General features: G+C 38.4%; 1 protein-coding gene across 17 annotated transcripts in view; it reads right to left on the bottom strand.

The window, feature by feature from the left end:
• anks1b (ankyrin repeat and sterile alpha motif domain containing 1B) overlaps positions 1-14,573 on the bottom strand; it is an 813,858-nt gene that overhangs the window by 409,928 nt on the left and 389,357 nt on the right. For all 17 annotated transcript variants that reach the window (XM_043713629.1, XM_043713643.1, XM_043713627.1 and 14 more), the window contains one exon: positions 12,792-12,893. In XM_043713629.1, the coding sequence (XP_043569564.1) occupies positions 12,792-12,893 (102 nt within the window). The remainder of the gene's footprint in view (positions 1-12,791; positions 12,894-14,573) is intronic.

Here is a 14,573-nt window from a genome sequence, read left to right on the forward strand (position 1 = left end):
AGCAAGAATGGACTTCAATGGGCCAGAATGACTGGAACAAAAGGTTAATGGGAAAACCTGTTGCTGAACAGGAGATGGTTCAGGTATAGTCAAGTTACATTCCCTCAAAAGGCAGAGGGGAGGGTAAACAAACCCAGGACTCCCTGCATTAAGAAAAGAGATAAAAATGAAAATAAAGATGATAAAAGGTGCGTCTATGGCAGGTAGAAAATACAATAGAGAACCAAGTGGAATAGAGAACATTCAGAAGCCAGGTGAAAAAGCATATTAGAGAAATGGACAGGGATTATGAGAGGAAAGAAAAGCTGGTGGCCAACATAGAAGGGAACCCGAAAGTCTTGTGTAGGCATATCAATAGTAAGAGAATAGCAAAAGGAGGAACAGCCAAGTAGAGACCAAAAAGGGGAAGCAGGGAGTATAGCTCAAAGTGTTAAGCGAATGCTTAAAATATTGTCTTTACCAAGAATCGAGGAGGAATTTCTGTCAATAGAAGGTTTCAAAATTAATAAGGAGGAAATATTGGATAGGATAGCGATAAATAAAGCTGACAAGGGACTGGATTGGTACATCCAAGAATATTCAAGAAAACAAATATAAAGTACAGGTGCACTGAGCATAATACTGCAGTCTTTGTTATAATCACCTGAGGTACTACAGAACTGGAGAATTGCAGACATTGCATCCTTGTTCAAGAAGATTATAAATATAATCCCAGCAATTACAGATTTGTCAATTTAAATTTAGTGGCCAGGAAGATTCTGAATTATTTGGGATAGAATCAGCAGTCACATGGAAAACACTGCACTATTTAGGAAAAGCCTAACTAGCTGGAGTTTTTGAAGAGGTAACAGAAAGGATCAATGAGATAATGCTGTTGATGTGAAGTATACATATTTCCAAAAGACATTTGACACAGTACCATATAACAGGCCTGTGAGAAAATCATACAGTGTGGATGCAGGTCTTTTGAAAGAGAGAAGGCAAAATTGGATGTAATGGTGTTACAGTTAAATAAAGGAAATTATGAGGGCATGAGAGAGGAACTGACGAAAATCAACTGGAAGCAGAGCCTAGCAGGGAACACAGGAGAGCAAAAATGGCAGGAGTTTGTGGGAATAATTGAGGACACAGTACAGAGGTTCATCCCCAAGAAAAGAAAGATTATCCGGGGAGGGATTAGACAGCTATGGTTGACAAAGGAAGTCAGGAAATCTATCAAAGAAAAAGAGAGATCCTATAGAGTGGCCAAGAGCACTGGGAAATCAGAAGATTGGGAAGGCTACAAAAACAGGGGAGAACAAAGAGAAATAAGGAAGGAGAGGATCAAATATGAAGTAGGCTAGCCAGTAATATTAGAGATGATAGTAAAAGTTTCTTTCAATACATAAGAAACAAACGACAGGCAAAAGTAGACGTTGGGCCATTTCAAACTGATGCTGGAAGGCTAATGATGGGAGATAAGGAAATAGCTGGAGAACTTAATAGGTACTTTGCGTCAGTCTTCACAGTGGAAGACATGAGTAATATCCCAACAATTAAAGGGAGTCAGGGGGCTGAGTTGAGTATGGTTGCCATTACAAAGGAGATAGTGCTAGAAAAGCTAAAAGGTCTTAAAATTGACAAATCTCCTGGCCCCGATGGGCTACGTCCTAGAGTTCTGAGGGAGGTGGCTGAGGAAATAGCGGAGGCATTGGTTGAGATCTTTCAAAAGTCACTGGAGTCAGGGAAAGTCCCGGATGATTGGAAGACCGCTATTGTAACCCCATTGTTCAAGAAAGGATCAAGACAAAATATGGAAAATTATAGGCCAATTAGCCTAACCTCGGTTGCTGATAAAATTCTAGAATCCATCATTAAGGATGAGATTTCTAAATTCTTGGAACAGCAGGGTCAGATTAGAACAAGTTAACATGGATTTAGTAAGGGGAGGTCGTGCCTGACAAACCTGTTAGAATTCTTTGAAGAGGTGACAAGTAGATTACACCAGGGAAACCCAGTGGATGTAGTCTATCTAGACTTCCAAAAGGCCTTTGATAAGGTGCCACACGGGAGGCTGCTGAGTAAGGTGAGGGCCCATGGTGTTTGAGGTGAGCTACTGGCATGGATTGAGGATTGGCTGTCTGACAGAAGGCAGACAGTTGGGGTAAGAGGTTCTTTTTCGGAATGGCAGCAGGTGACAAGCGGTGTCCCGCAGGGTTCAGTGTTGGGGCCGCAGCTGTTCACGTTATATATTAATGATCTGGATGAAGGGACTGGGGGCATTCTAGCGAAGTTTGCCGATGATACGAAAATAGGTGGACAGGCAGGAAGTACTGAGGAAGTGGGGAGGCTGCAGAAGGATCTAGACAGTTTGGGAGAGTGGTCTGGGAAATGGCTGATGGAATTCAATGTGAGCAAATGCGAGGTCTTGCACTTTGGAAAAAAAGAATACAAGCATGGACTACTTTCGTAAAGCCAAAGTACAAAGGGATCTGGGAGTGCTAGTCGAGGATTCTCTAAAGGTAAACATGCAGGTTGAGTCCGTGATTAAGAAAGTGAATGCAATGTTGTCATTTATCTCGACAGGGTTGGAATATAAAAGCACTGTTGTGCTACTGAGACATTATAAAGTTGGGCCCCATTTGGAGTACTGTGTCCAGTTTTGGGCCCCACACCTCAGGAGGAACATACTTGCACTGGAGCATGTCCAGCGGAGATTCACATGGATGATCCCTGGAATGGTAGGTCTAACATATGAAGAACGGCTGAGGATCCTGGGATTGTATTCATTGGAGTTTAGAAGATTAAGGGGAGACTTAATAGAGACGTACAAAATAATACATGGCTTGGAAAAGGTGGATGCTAGGAAATTGTTTCAGTTAAACGAGGAGACTAGGACCCGTGGACACAGCCTTAGAATTAGAGGGGGTAAATTCAGAACAGAAATGCGGAGACATTTCTACAGCCAGAGAGTGGTGGGCCTGTGGAATTCATTGCCGCAGAGTGCAGTGGAGGCCGGGACGCTAAATGTCTTCAAGGCAGAGATTGATAAATTCTTGATGTCACAAGGAATTAAGGGCTACGGGGAGAATGAGGGTAAGTGGAGTTGAAATGCCCATCAGCCATGATTAAATGGCGGAGTGGACTAGATGGGCCGAATGGCCTTACTTCCACTCCTATGTCTTATGGTCTTATGGCCCAATTCTACACCAACCCTTCAAAGATCATCCCACCCATACAAATCACCCTACCTTATCCCTGTATTCCTGTGTTTCCTAAGGCTAATCCACCTAGCCTGCATTTCTGGACACTATGGCCAACTTGGCATGGCCAATTCACCTAACCTGCACTTCTTTAGACTATGCACCTCATGGAATAAAAGACACAGTGGCGACATGGATATAAAATTGTCTCAACCATAAGAAACAACTTCATGATCCATGGGTTTTTTGGGGGGGTTTGAGGATGGTTTGCAAGAGGGATCCAGAAAGATCAGTATTTGGACCCTTGCTATTCCTCATATCCATATATGATCTCAATCTTAGTTTTTGGGGACAATATCAAAGTTTGCAGACAATATAAAACTTGGAAGAATTGTAAACTGTGACAACAATGCAGAACTCCCAAAGAACATAGTCAAGTTGGAGAAGTGCTTAGATAAGTGTAGTTGAAATTCATGTGGAGAAGTGTGAGGTCATGCATTTTAGTAAGAAGAACATGGACAAAGAAGAGGTAGATGGATATTGGTGCATATATGGTGTAATGACTGAAGTTGGCAGGGCAGGTAGAAAGAGCAGCTAATAAAGCATTTGGTTTTATTAATGGAGATAAAGAATACAAGAGCAAGGAGATTGTGCTAAATTTATACAACACACTGCATTATAATCCCAGTTGGTAATACTACTGGACAAGTCAGATCTGAGAATTAAATCTGGCTTGATAGGTCATGTTTCGTTTTTTGTAAAATTTAACATGAAACATAAACACACAAGGTCACAGATCCAGTTTTAACAATAAAACAGAAGTTTATGGCTTAAAAGCAATAAAAAAAACCATTCAACCTAGAAACAACAGTTTGAAAAATTTCAAAACACACAGCAAAATAAAATCCTTTCAATTCTCCAACCTCATTTAACAGCTAATCAAAAGCAAACAAACTTTTTTTTTCCCCTGTTCAATCTTTAAGTTAACTACTTCTTCAAAGTTCCTACCCTGTGATCTGTAAAGTCTTTTTCATGGAATAACTGAGAGTTTGGGCTTTTTCAGTCTTTTAAGAGTCCGCAAATCTCTAAACAGAGGCATTCCTGGTCAGGAAATTTCCGCAAAATGAAATCCTACACTAGGTAACTTATTCCCTTACCTGCTTGGTACAATTTCTTTTCCGACGAGAGATTATATTTGCATTTGACTTTAGTCAGTTCTGCTTGGAACTGAATCCAAAGATTTTTTGAATGCAATGAAAAGAAAACGTGTTCATTCTGGATTCTGCTAAATTTAATGGCTTAATATTCCCTCTCCCATGTCATAAATCCACACAATATTAAAAAAAATCATTTACACCCTTGGAGGCATTGCAGTCACTTACTCTGACACTGATTTAAAACTACGCTTCCAGAAAGATTAACTTAGATATCTTTAAACACTATTCCAAAATTAACCAAAATATATACACTACTAGTTTAAAGTCCAAATGCGGAAAGAATGTAATAAATAGTAATCACACACCTATCATCAGACCTAGTAGGCATCAGCAGGAGGTTTCTGTACAATTCTGGGTGCCACACTGTGGTAAGGATGTGAATGCATCAGAGAGACAGCAGAAGAGATTTACAGTAGTTGTTCCAGGGATAAGAACCTTCAATTATGATAGATTGGTGTGGTTAGGAGTCTCTGGAGAAAAGTAGGCTGAGACAGCATCTGATAAAAGTTTTCAAAACCATGAAAGGTCTGGGTAGCATGGATAGGGAGCGACTGTTTCCATTTGTAAAAGGATCAAGAATGAAACGCCACAGGTTTAAAGTGATTTGCAAACGTAGCAAATGTGATGAGAGAGAAAACAATTCTCACACAACACATGATTCAGGTCTAGAATGCACTGTGTGCAAGTGTGGTGGAGACACAATCAATTGAGACATTCAAGCAGGCATTAGATGATTTTCTCAATGAAAACAATGTGCAAAGATATGGGGGAAAAGGCAAGCAAATAACAGTCGCAATACTTGCTGGACAGCTGATGCAGATACATTGAACCAAATACCCTCCTTTTGCACTGTAGCAGTTCTGTGATTGAAATGGAATTTCTGCAAAATTAGCATCTTCTTCAAACTCTGCTATTTGCAACTGTTTCATCAAGTCCAGTACTGCCTTGTGTTGCTGATACTCTGTTTACAACCACCAGGAGGTGTGCAGAGCAGGTTAAGGTAGTTCACATGCTGACTTAATAAATGATGCACAAAATCATGACAGTGCAATTAATCACGAGCATGTCCTGAAAAAGAGGTAATTAGTAGAACTCTTCACAGGAACCATCACAGTTTAATACTTGAAAAAAAAAGTAATCTGCACAAATCTGTTTTATGCTAAGTCTTGCAGGATTAACATTCCTTTTAAATAGTCTAGAAATCAAGCTGCTAGATTTTTTAAATAATTAAACTTATCGGTTAATGTTAAGGCTAGACAATTACATGACATTCAATAATTCTATCCAAGTTCCTTGCAGTTCAAAAAAAGTATCAGATTCTTCCCATGATTTTTCCATGGTCTTACAAAGAAGCGTAGGAAACAGTTTGCACAGTTGTATAAATGTATCATTCAGTGATTTATCATCATTCTCAACCCATCAAAAGGACACACTGATCATTCATCAAATTGCTGCATGTGGCTGTTGCTATGTTTATTTTTAATCATTCATAGGATAGGCATCACTGGCTGCAATAGCATCTACTGTTCATCACTTATTGCCGTTGAATGGAGTGAATTGTGGGAGCATTCAGTTAAAGCTTGCCACATATACCTGTATAAAAATAGTCCAAATGTTCAAAGTGACCTGTTTGAAATGTTGGTTAAATTGTTTCGAGGACCATATTATAAAATGTTTTCACATAAAATAAAATTCTCTATACTTATTAATCCCTGTAATTCAAGCAAAAATGTTCTTCCTACTTAATTCCTGATAGATCATATTCAAAAGTGACTACCTTTAGATTTTCAATGTGTGAGATTCAGTATGCAGAATTCTTTCAGGACCTACATATTAATCTGTTATGGAATCAGGCCTGGAGCAGTTGACAGTCTGCTAGAAACTGCTACCTGGAGTTGACCCTCTGTTCAGACAAATGTTTGGGCACATGGCACAGTGTACAATGTGCAGAATGTTTCGACAGCAACACAAGCACACCAGCGCAGCGAAGGCATTGTTGAACAAAAGGCACAGCGTGCAGAGAATAGCAGGGTACTTGGGAGCTATTACAAATCCGTTATCTAATCCACAGGTTTAATTATCATCACAAACAAAAATAATAACATTTTACAATGCCACCCAATACTTCCAAGGGCATCATTTTAGTTTAATAAGGTTACACGTAAAAGGTTGCTTCTATGCAATTTTAGATTTGTTTCCATCAATCTTTTGGATCATGGATGGTGCGAATCAACCTTCGGCTTCTTCATAGTTTTTGTAAACATTGATGTCGCTGCACAAGCCCAGCATTTATTGCCCATCCCTATATGTCCTTGAGAAGGCAGTAGTGAGAAACCTCTTGAATCGCTGCAGTTGCTGTTTTTAGAAAGGGAGTTCCAATCCTCTTGGAATTTGTAGCAGATTAGTAGAACTGAATGGCTTGTTAGAACATTTTAAAGCCCTCAAAGGGCTTCACAAAGCTGTTATCAGCTCCACAGTTAAGATATCCAAACCATCCAAATTATTTATCAAAAATGCTGTTGCTAACATTGCAATTGCCAATCTGTTTGCATGAACATAGAGTGTGATGTCACTGGGTTAGTATTCTGCAAACCCTAAGCTAATTCTGTGGGAACTCAGGATCAAATTCTATCACAGTTGCTGAAGAGCTTGTCTCAGTAATGGTGACTGTAAAGTGTAGTTGATTATCAATTGGTCAACATGTGACTCCAGATGATAATGTGGATGACTTTCTAATGCTCTCTAAAATGTTCTTAGAGACAAAAAGACTGCGGATGCTGCAATCCAAAGTAGGAGGCTGGAAGAACGCAGCAAACGACTTCACCACTTCCTGATGCCACTTTGCTTGCTGTGTTCTTCCAGCCTCCTGCCGGTCTACTTTGGATTGCAGCATCCGCAGTCTTTTTGTCTCTAAGAACATTTTAGAGAGCATTAGAAAGTCATCCACATTATCATCTGGAGTCACATGTTGACCAATTGATAATCAACTACACTTTACAGTCACCATTACTGAGACAAGCTCTTCAGCAACTGTGATAGAATTTGATCCTGTGTTCCCACAGAATTAGCTTAGGGTTTGCAGAATACTAACCCAGTGACATTACTCCCCATCACACTCTATGTTCATGCAAACAGATTGGCAATTGCAATGTTAGCAACAGCATTTTTGATAAATGCTGGTTTGGATATCTTAACTGCAGAGCTGATAACAGCTTTGTGAAGCCCTTTGAGGAAGAAAGGAATATATGCATCTCATGTTCTGGGCGGCTTCAATGTCTCTTAGTCACTGAATACTTATCTTCACTTAGATCACCTAAAACCACAAACTCGCAAATACAGTCCAAACTTTTTCACAATGAACAATGGAAATTTCCTTGACAAAGGAAACTCAGATGATGAGACAGTGTGAACTAGTCACGACAAAAGCCGAACTGCTCATCTTTAGCTTTTTTCATATATAAATAAGTTAGTTAAAATAGTGCACAGATGATGCATTTTATTAAAGTTTATTTAATTGCTAAGGTATGTACTTATGATGTCTTCACTGCATCATGACAAAGAGGAACTCTTTCCTCTGAGTTAGAATTACTTTGATTCCTTCAGTAGCACTAATTTATTTGAAGATGTGAACGTTTTCAAAACTGCACAAACTATAGCATAATATTACAAACCTGATGCAACCTTAAGGATGAACATTTCTAATGCACCAGCCAAAAAAATCACTCCAAAGGAGATAGCTGCCTTATAATAAAGGCACTTCTGTAAACAGAGGAATCTGTCAATGACTTTGTAATGGAACCTGAGTATACATCTTACAGAGGGAGAAAGTGAGGACTGCAGATGCTGGAGATCAGAGTCGAGAGTGTGGTGCTGGAAAAACACAGCAGGTCAGGCAGTATCTGAGGAGCAGGAGAATTGAAGTTTCCGAGCATCAGGATTCCTGATGAAGGGCTTATGCCCGAAACATCAATTCTTCTGCTCCTCGGATGCTACCTGACCTGCTGTGTTTTTCCAGCACCACAGTCTCAGCTCTATATGTCTTACAGAACCAGTTTCTTCTTCAAAACTTAACTCACAACCATTTTGACACGAGAAGTAACTTCAAGTCCCTTGCTGTGTATTGGTTCACCCATGGTATCTCAAACTTCGTAACCCATTTTGCAAAATGACTTCTGCCCATGGATCAACGCTTTGATTTTCAATGTACAGACAAATTCATGCCAGTAAGACCGTTAGACATAGCAGCAGCATTAGTCCATTCAGCCCATCGAGTCTGTTCCACTATTTGATCATGGCTGACATGTTTCTCAACCTTATTCTCCTGCCTTCTCCCCCATAGCCCTTGATCCACTGACTAATCAAGAACCTATCTCAGTTCAAAGTTTGAGAGAAGATTTGTAGCTCGGGTGCTCTATTGTCCCAGTCGAATTCATGCTGCTTGTCATCTGCGTGTGTGGCTACTAAGGATAGCTGGTCATGTCGTTTCGTGGCTAGTTGGTGTTCATGAATGCGGATCGTTAGCTGTCTTTCTGTTTGTCCTATGTAGTGTTTTGTGCAGTCCTTGCATGGGATTTTGTACACTACATTGGTTTTGCACATGCAAAAGCTGTGCTGACTCAGTCTTATTTTGCCATTCACTTCCAAGTGCTCCACAATGTTATCCTTAATGATGGTGTCTAAAATCTTACCAACAACTAAAGTCAGGCTAACGGCCAATAATTTCCTGTCTTCTTCCTCCCTTCCTTCTTAAACAGAAGTGTTACAAAAGCCATTTTCCAATCCTCTGAGACCTTCCCGGATTCTAATGAATTAGCAAATCTGTGGTAAATAGCTTTTATTATAGACAAGATTTTCTACTTTCTAAGTGATAAAAATTGGTAAACTGTGCAGGTCTACAAAAACCTGGAGGCAGGTGCATAGATAATTGAAATATAACAAAAAGGGACGAGATTAATTTAGGATATCTGGTCGGCATAGACAAGTTGGATCGAAGGTCCTGTTTTCCGTGCTGCACAGCTCGATGACTCTAAATGGTTAAGTCATGTTTCAAAATGATACAAAAGCCCTATTCCAGCACCACAGTCTCAGAACACTGGCGTCCTGAGAACAATTCTGGTCAGCACACATTAGCCACATTACACTGAACCTGGATGAAGTACAGCACAAAATTTATTAGACTGTTAATAGGTAATTGGTCTTGGTATTTACCTTCAGATTAGCTATATCTGCATTCACTTCTGACTGTTTTTATTGTTCTTGTGAACATTACTTCCATCAATAACTTTCTTAAGTCATGCATTGGAATTTTATTTGATGTATTCCGTAATATGCATTGTTACTGACATCCCCTCTCTGCATACAAACAGAGGAAAGAGGAGCAGGAGCTAGAGTAGGTCATTTGATCCTTTGACACTGCTCCACCATTCAATGTGATTGTTGCTGATCACCTAACTCATTACCCTGCTCCCGCATTCTTCCCATACCACTTGATCCCTTTAGACCGAAGAACGTGATCTAACTCCTCGTTAAAAACATTCAACGTTCTGACCTCAACTGCTTTCTGTGGCAGAGAATTCTTCACGTTCACCACTCTCTGGGTGAAGACATTTCTCCTCATCAATCATAAATGGCCTGGCCTATATCCTAAGACTGTGACTCCTGGGTCTGGACTCTCCAATCATTAGAAACATCCTTCAATAGTAGGGTTACTTTAAGTTAATTAAGCTGACTCAAAATAAAATCAACTTCTTACCAGTGTATAATGTCAAATAGCAATTAAATAATTAATTGCAATGATAATTACACTAGATAAGAAAATGTTATTCCAGCCAACTGAAAAAAAAAGGACTTGAATACTGCAGTTTCCTTGTCACAGATTTGAGACACACATGCTCAGTATGTAATAGGAGCCATATGTATTTTGGATAAATTAAAATTTATGTAATAAAATATTTATTGAAAGTAATCTTATCGAGATATATTTCTTGATTTTTCCCCCTTTTATTGGGAATGGGATATTAAATTGTCAACATGATATAGCCTAATTAGATTTAAATGGAACAAAATGGAACTTTGTATTTTAACAAAGTGGAATAATTTTATAAAAATAATAGCTACATTCAAAGTACTTTGCAATAACCAATATGAACATATTGTGATAACGTCACAAACCATATAATCTTACATTTTGTTCCTCAGTGGCAAATTAAAGGTGAAATATTGCATATACTTCACCATTTTGCTAACTAAAGTTAGATATCTTTTAAAATTTACATCTTACTGTTTCACATTTCTTTCATACTGTCTAAAAGAAAAAGTTGTACAACAGTGCACATCTAATTTGATCGCCTGGAAGACGTAAGCCTGCAACATCGTATTGCTCACACAACTAATTTAGAAAATTGAAGCTCATTCGGTGGGCAGATGTCAAACCTTATCATATTTCTTTGGTGATATATGGCGAGCTCCGCAAACAGGCATGTCGAAAATGGCAGCTGCTGCAGGTTTAAGCTTGACCTTCACACTGAGTGCCGATATTTTGTTGTTGACATTTTTATTTTGTAAACTATTAATTGCCAGCAGCAGTAAAAGATGCCAAATTCAGTGACCCCAGTTATTGTTTCAGAGTCTAATGATCTATAGTGAGGTGTCCCATGCATTAAATAACCCTGTGTCAAACATCACAAATTGTTTCTACTACTTAGTTGAATTCATTATTTTTTGTGCTTTTGTGCTTAGTAGAATGACTGAATAACAAGAAAGAACAGTTCCTTCAGTGCAGTACTCACATATTAGCCTGATGAGCTTCTGCAAATTGGGTTCTAATTAACACTTAATTTTGTGCTGAGAATTATTTTAGCATGTTCTTGAACTTGGACAGCGTGAAGAGGAATCATGAAAGGGGAATTGTTTTTGATTCGTGTATATCTCCTTTGATATTGTAAATGGTTAGTCAGAGAAGATGTGCTTTCTCTTCTTGGTAGTCTGTGTTGGTGCTTTTTTCTCTGCCCCTTCTTGTACTTGTATCTTCACTCTCTTTTAAACTCTTTGTTTACTGCTCTATCATTTTATTTTTCTTTCCACTTTGGTGGAGGTGGATGGGGCATGGAGGGTGAATGGAGTCCCTACAAGTTGCAGGCTGCATTTGAAATGAGTGTTTGCAGGAAAAATGTACAGCCTAGATACTAACACATGAGCATTTACTGCATGCACCTGGCATTTGCTTCATGCTATTTCAACAGAAGAGTTATCCTGTTTAAAGTAGAGTCACACTTTGTTAAAGTAGAAAGACAGAAATTCCATCCAGCTAGGTTCAGTGTTTGTACACAATCCCCACTGCTTACACCAGTTGAGTTATTTCAGATAGCTCCTAAATCCAGCAAATATGGCTAAGTATTTGACAATACCAAACATGTCTATTAGAAAGGCACTAACTAAACTGTATTAAGTGAGTTGGATTCCTCAGACAGCTCAAACAGCTGTTTGGGGTCACTTTCCACCCATGCCCCTCCAATGCCATTTGTCCTGCAGTACTTGTTTTGATGACTATTGCCAAAGGAAAGTGTATTTGTCCATTCTTTTGCAAACTTGAAAGTCACAGACGAACTAGGCTCAACAAACAATTCTCCTTCTGTGAATAATTTCTCTGTTAAATGCTGTTCTTAAAGGCATTCATAAACACAGTGGCGGTCACTAAATTACACAGAAAGTGACAGGTGACTTTCAAGGCAAAATTGTATATACATGTCATGGCACACTCTGTTGGGTCAAAGAGTTTGGCAATATGACAAATGCTCTCAGTATAAACGATGGGGATTGTGCAAGCATCCAAAGGTGCCATTTCAAAGTTATATTCCAAGTTGAGTCAATTCTAATATCATGATAGTGTTCTAACTGTTCTTTACCATATTGTTCTCAGATGTTTAAAGGGGCAAGACTGGCCAAGTTGTCCAATTACCTCATCTTGAAATATATATTTATGATATCAGCCCTGGATTGAACTGGAATGCTGTGATGTTCTAAAACAATTCTTAGCTCATTATCATTCGTGCACTGTTTGCAAAAATGGAGGATGAGAACAGCGATGTGCCATTCCCTATTGAAGTTAGTTTTTCAGTACCACATTATCCATCACATTAAACGTACAGTGGGGCTGTTGGCAATTGCATTTTAAGAGGAGAATATCTCATTCTTACACTTAAAATAGATGGTTGACTAGTTTCTAGTGAAATTAAATTTGTTTTAGTTATATGTGACTATATTTTATGATATTGAATGCAGGGTTGAATTCTCAAACCAATATTTAAAGGTGACAACGTTCTTTTTACTGTAGGAGTGTGATGCCATGATCTCATCGTGATATAATTTCCTTTATGGTACAAGATCATGTTACCTTGTATGAGAGCAGTGATTTGCTGTGATTTCTGGGATGGGTGATCTTTCAGAATGTCTAACGCAGTCCATTCCTGGGTGTCCTTAATACTTGCATCAATTCCTGGAATAAACATTACACAGTTAGAATTATACAGAAATACAAGGATCAGAATCAAAAAATACATTTAGAGATAAATACATTTACAAACAGTTGCATGTTAACATGGCTGAGTTAAGGTACGCGCAAATAATTTTAATGGGTCAGATGTCTTTGTTATCTATGAGGTTTCTTAAGTCTGCTGCTGTGTACTGCTAATCTTCATTGTTACACATAATGCAGTTAGTAACTTCACAGCAGTACAAGTCTTTGAACAAATTATTGAAAACAATTTTATTTAGGCAATGCAAGAAGAGAATGGCCCAAATTTGAAGGCAACATTGAAGTGACCATGTGAGCCATTGACCTTAAAGACACTGCTCACAGAGATCTAGTAGGCTTTGGTGGTATGGATTTTAAAACTGTTGATACAGGGCATCTCTGGAATAAAACAACAGCCATTTTAACAGACAAACTAAACAATCTATTATCCTGAAGAATGCTTACAGACAGCAAGCCAGGTAATAACAAAGAACTTTTTGTCCTATGTTATTTATAATTTTATAGAAAGCAAAAAAAAAAGTGGAACATAAAAATGGGATTAAGGTAGGAATTGAAATAAAGCATACAAACATAAAAATATTTTTTATTATTTGAAATGTGGGATTTTCGTCATGGAGTGAAAAAAAGGACATTTCACCAATAAAACAATTCCAAGGCCAAGGAGGTGTTTCACCAGCAATTATTACTTATTCAGCAGTTAAACACTCAAGATAATCTCAATTTATAGGGCTTTAAACAACACATTCAGTTAAAGAATAGGGACTGCTGAGAGCAAATTCTGGAATCTGCCAGTGCTTTATGTCAGTCTCGCAGATTAATGACAATGAACACTGACAGTTTTGCTATCATTACAATTTTAAAATCTGGGACAATAAATTTCTCGCTGCATATTCAACATCAATAATTTAGTGGAATTAAATTAAGTAATGGCAACATTAAATAAAACCCAAGCTTTGTATCCTATACAGTACATAGATGTTACATTCTGCTCAAATTAACTCTGACAATTATATCAGGTAAAAAAACTTGACTATAAAAATAATTTTATTAGCATTTTATTAACACAAAATTACTTAGAAGATGGACTATTGCCAATGACAGTGTGAGCTCATTCATGAAATGCAAGCATTTGGAGAATGACTGAGAAGGAATGAGGGGCTGTGGAATTTTACTTGTCTAAGGACTCAGTGCTTTTAAGAAAAAAAGATGGAAGAACATTACCAGGATAAGGCAGAGGTGCAGAGTAATGAGAGTTGCACAAAGAGGGGTTTTCTCATTCTGTATTCTGTGGCCTACAATTCTAAGCACTCATTCACGAGGTAGCTGTTGAGTTTTCAGCTGAATAATACCTGACAACTGTTTTGTCTGAAAAAATTCTGGTGTTTGCAACATGACAAGACAATGTCACAGAGCCATCAGGAATGGGAAACTTGGTCTATGTTCAACTTCCTATTGACTCAATCATGGCTAGTTTAATAGCCCAATAGTTGAACCCATTGTGCTCCTGATGTTTGTTGCTGAAGTATGCACTATGTATGCATTCAGCCATTGAGAGAACTGAATCCTTGTGAAATAAATGGCATACATATTCATAAAGCCAAATTGCCACTGATTATACTTAAAAATCTTATGAGCATATCA

This window comes from Chiloscyllium plagiosum, chromosome 23 (genome assembly GCF_004010195.1).
Source record: "Chiloscyllium plagiosum isolate BGI_BamShark_2017 chromosome 23, ASM401019v2, whole genome shotgun sequence".
NCBI lineage: Eukaryota > Metazoa > Chordata > Chondrichthyes > Orectolobiformes > Hemiscylliidae > Chiloscyllium > Chiloscyllium plagiosum.